Here is a 4,020-nt window from a genome sequence, read left to right as displayed (position 1 = left end):
GTTGTAAAAAGTAAACAGAACCCTGATGATTGTATTGAGAATGCTGCTGGAGAGGTTGTGAAAAGTAAACAGAACCCTGATGATTGTATTGAGAATGCTGCTGGAGAGATTGTAAAAAGTAAACAGATCCCTGATGATTGTATTGAGAATGCTGCTGAGAGGTTGTGAAAAATAAACAGATCCCTGATGATTGTATTGAGAATGCTGCTGGAGAGGTTGTAAAAAGTAAACAGATCCCTGAGGATTGTACTGAGAATGTTGCTGGGGAGGTTGTAAAAAGTAAACAGAACCCTGATGATTGTATTGAGAATGCTGCTGGAGAGGTTGTAAAAAGTAGGATTTGTATTGAAAAGAGGTTGTAAAAAGTAAACAGATCCCTGATGATTGTATTGAGAATGCTGCTGGAGAGGTTGTAAAAAGTAAACAGATCCCTGAGGAATGGATTCAGAATGTTGCTGGAGAGGTTGTGAAAAGTAACCAGATCTGTTACCAGTCGTTACAGGGAGTTATAGACGTGACCCCGGCTGTGTGTCCTGTCTATCTACATCAACCAGGTGAGAATTACCTGCCAAAAATTCAGAGATCAAAGGTCATTATTTTAATGTAGATTATTCTTGATTATTGTGTATTATTTTTTATATTTTTATTTTTATATTTAGATATGACCGACTCCTTGATGAGTTTCTTCTTAGCCGTGTTTCAGGGACTTCGGGTTCAGATGGGCATGGTCTTCCCAGAGCAAACTAAACAGACATTTATGACCCTCTGTACACAGTGTGTATCTATATCATATATACCAAACATAGCCTAGTTTAAATTATCACAACTTCTATTTAGAAATATTTTGTTATATTTGTGTGGGTTTATGTGTAATTTCGTATGTTTTAATATTTATGTAATTTTATTTGAATGTTTCTTTTAAATGCCCTTTATTACTTAATGTTGTTCTGAATTGTGAGTAAATTATAAATCTTTCAGAAAGCAGATAGCAGAAAGTATATATCATGAAAGCGCAGCTGCCCATAGTGTTGTAGAGAAGTAAGAACACATTTATATATTAAAGTTTATAATATTATTAGAAACAAATCACAATATGAAGTCTTATGTAAGAATTTTTGTTTTGCAGGTTGTTTAAGATTTTTGAACTTGTACAAGAGTCTGGGATAGATTTCAAAGCATTTTTACCAAATTTTATAGTGATGTGTATGGATCAGATTTATCCAATAATAGCACAGGTAAACTATCTTTATAATGGGAAGAGAAAGGAGAAAATTTGTAATAGCCACAAATGTTTAATATTCATAAGAATCTTTATACTTTTCCTCATATCATTTACAAAGTCATCATTTGTAATACATGTACATGTGTAATTTTTATGTGTCTTCGTATCTTTTTCAACAATATCATGTTTCATTGTTACTGTTTAAAGTAATTTCAAAATTTGACTATATGAAAATTAGACGATTTTGGTTCATCTATGTTTTTTTCAAGTAATATGAGTTTTTATATTCAATATTCAGTATTTTAAAACTTCTTATTATAGCGTCCATCGCCTGACATTAAAGCTAGTCTGTATAGATTAGTCCATGAGTTAATGATGAACAACTGGAGATATTTCTTCAAGGGCAGTGTACTGAAAAAATTAAGTGTACAGCACACTCCTCAGAAAGAAAATGGAGAAATGCAGAGGGCACATGAGGTCAAAGGCAGTGCAATGAAGACATTAAGTGTACAGCACACTCCTCAGAATGAAAACAGAGAGATTCAGAAGGCACAGGAGGTCAAAGGCAGTGCACTGAAGACATTAAGTGTACAGCACACTCCTCAGAATGAAATCGGAGAGATTCAGGATGCACAAGAGTTTACTGCCATTATGCAGGTAAAGGAATTACAGGCTTCTTCATTTTTTACCTCTATTTGTCAGAGACCAGACGAGCTTGTGCTTTATTAGTACGGTATCCGTCGTCTGTTCTTTTGTCTGTCCATCTGTCTGTAAACAATGTGTTAGTGGGTTTAAGTGTTTTAAAATGTCCCTGGAATTATAATTCTTTCATTATTCTTTCAACCTGAAGAAAACCTGAATGCTCAGTTAAAGTTACTGTTTCTTCTTTTTTCTTTTTAGGAGGAAAAGGAAGAGAAGATGAAGCCGGTTCAATTGATGACAAAGCCTAAAAAATTAGGAGTATGTGTTTATAATATAGATACCTTAACTTTGTCAAGCTATAAATGATTAAAAATGTTAACATCGTCACATTCTAATTTGGAAAAAAGATTACTTTTCCCCCAAACTTTTGATGATTCCATAAAAAAAAATCGATGGAAACTTAAGAGAATTTAGAGTTTTTAGACACAAAAACCCTTCCAAAGGCAAAGAACTATTGCCATTTTCATTGTTGTCAGAAATCAAAGTCACAAAATTTCTCCCATAAATAACCAATTAAAGAAGTTGATATAAATAGAAACTTTCCATTATTAGCATTTCATACGAAAAAAGAAAAGTCTTTAGATATTACAAACTAAATACATTGTAGTCGTAAGTGCCTGTTTTAGATTGACCATCACATTATCATTTTAAAACCTGGATTGAAATTGATGTGTAATACATGATGCAACCATAGCTACCCTTAAGTTACATGTACTTAATCCAAAAACGATGTTCTCTTAACTGATTAGTCTCCATAATGAAAAGCATCATTTTGTGCATCTGTAATTAGTGGAAAATATGAGTCGGAATTAAATGCGTTTTATATCAAATTTTACCATTTTTCTACCTTTCAGAGAATGAAGATATTTAGAAAATTGATCTTTAGAACATTTAGCTGTGTAAAAGGAATGATGATAATTTTTTGTTTTCTACTTTTCAGAGAATGAGAAGAGTAGCACACTGGTTGAGAAAGAATTTTTTTAGTTGTGGTGGAGGAAAATCCAGTTCTTAAAGTAAGTTAATATTACCTTTTCTGTGGCTTTCTCAATCAATTATTTACTCTTTATCTGTTCTCATTCAAAAATTGATAGTTGGATAATTACTTGCCAATTACTCGGCATTCAAAAAAAGGCTAAGTAATAATATTTCATAAAATGTAGGTGTGACTATGCTCAAGAAATCTTAGAATTTCGACATTGTAATGGACAAAATATAAATTTTTAAAGCTATGTTGATTTTCATTGATAAATGAAAAGCTCGTTGTCTTCAACAATCCCTATTTACCAGCTTTATCTTCTTTGTGTGTGCCCCCTTTCTCTCTTTTATGCTTTAATTGTTTATGATACAGTTGTTTTCTTTTTCTTTTTCAGGTCTGAAAAAAGACGCCAAAACACCTTTATAAATTGTCATGTTTATTAAGTTAAAAATAATATATTTGGGACCCAGGAGGGGACACCCGAGCTATTTTTACAGGTTTTGATTTTTTACTTTCCCCATTTAAAAGCACGAAATTGTAAATTCATCCATTAAAGCTCCGTTGTCCTCTCCTGTCTAAATTCTTGTTAATATTTTTCAATAATCTATGTAAAGAAAAAAAGATGTTATTAAATGTAGTTGTGTAAAGTTTTGAATACAAAACAGTTGTATTATAAAACTATCGAGTTTTTTTTTCAATTTGTCTTCACTAATATATTTGAAATAGCTAGATCTAGCTTGTGTCAAATTTATTTGTAAATTCTTTTCAATACTTTCCCAATCAATGAGGCTCGTGATTTTAATCGGTTTCTGTGGTGCTAAGTGGATCAGAGTCTCTCTCTCTCTCTCTCTCTCTCTCTCTCTCTCTGTGTGTGTGTGTTTGTGTGTGTGTGTGTGTGTGTGTGTGTGTGTGTGTGTGTGTGTGTGTGTGAGACCCAAGTTCATTACTGGTAGACCAGACTAAGTTCATTACTGGTACATGTAGACAGACTCTCAGTATAAGCTGGACCCAAATGCAGCTGGATAGACATAATATAGACAATGCCGATGAAGTTCTTGTCTAAGGGCACAACACACTACAAAAAAATTCCACAGCATGGCTTGAACCAGCGATTGCAACC

The 4,020-nt window shown here is 32.9% G+C and overlaps 1 protein-coding gene across 1 annotated transcript; it reads left to right on the top strand.

The window, feature by feature from the left end:
• Positions 1–361: 361 nt before the first annotated feature.
• On the top strand, positions 362–3,508 carry LOC134243272 (exportin-6-like). The gene is made up of 8 exons (XM_062725504.1): positions 362–554; positions 660–774; positions 979–1,038; positions 1,127–1,235; positions 1,544–1,879; positions 2,123–2,182; positions 2,865–2,937; positions 3,295–3,508. The coding sequence occupies exons 2-7, from the start codon at positions 662–664 to the stop codon at positions 2,934–2,936; spliced, it is 750 nt and encodes a 249-aa protein (XP_062581488.1). The 5' UTR covers positions 362–554; positions 660–661; the 3' UTR covers position 2,937; positions 3,295–3,508.
• The last annotated feature ends 512 nt before the right edge of the window (positions 3,509–4,020 follow it).

This window comes from Saccostrea cucullata, unplaced genomic scaffold (assembly GCF_032062105.1).
Source record: "Saccostrea cucullata isolate Sc308-1 unplaced genomic scaffold, CSIRO_AGI_Scuc_v1 ctg6095, whole genome shotgun sequence".
In the NCBI taxonomy this organism is placed as follows: Eukaryota; Metazoa; Mollusca; class Bivalvia; order Ostreida; family Ostreidae; genus Saccostrea; species Saccostrea cuccullata.
Note: the sequence above shows the minus strand (reverse complement) of the source record. Positions and strands in the feature narration are given on the sequence as shown.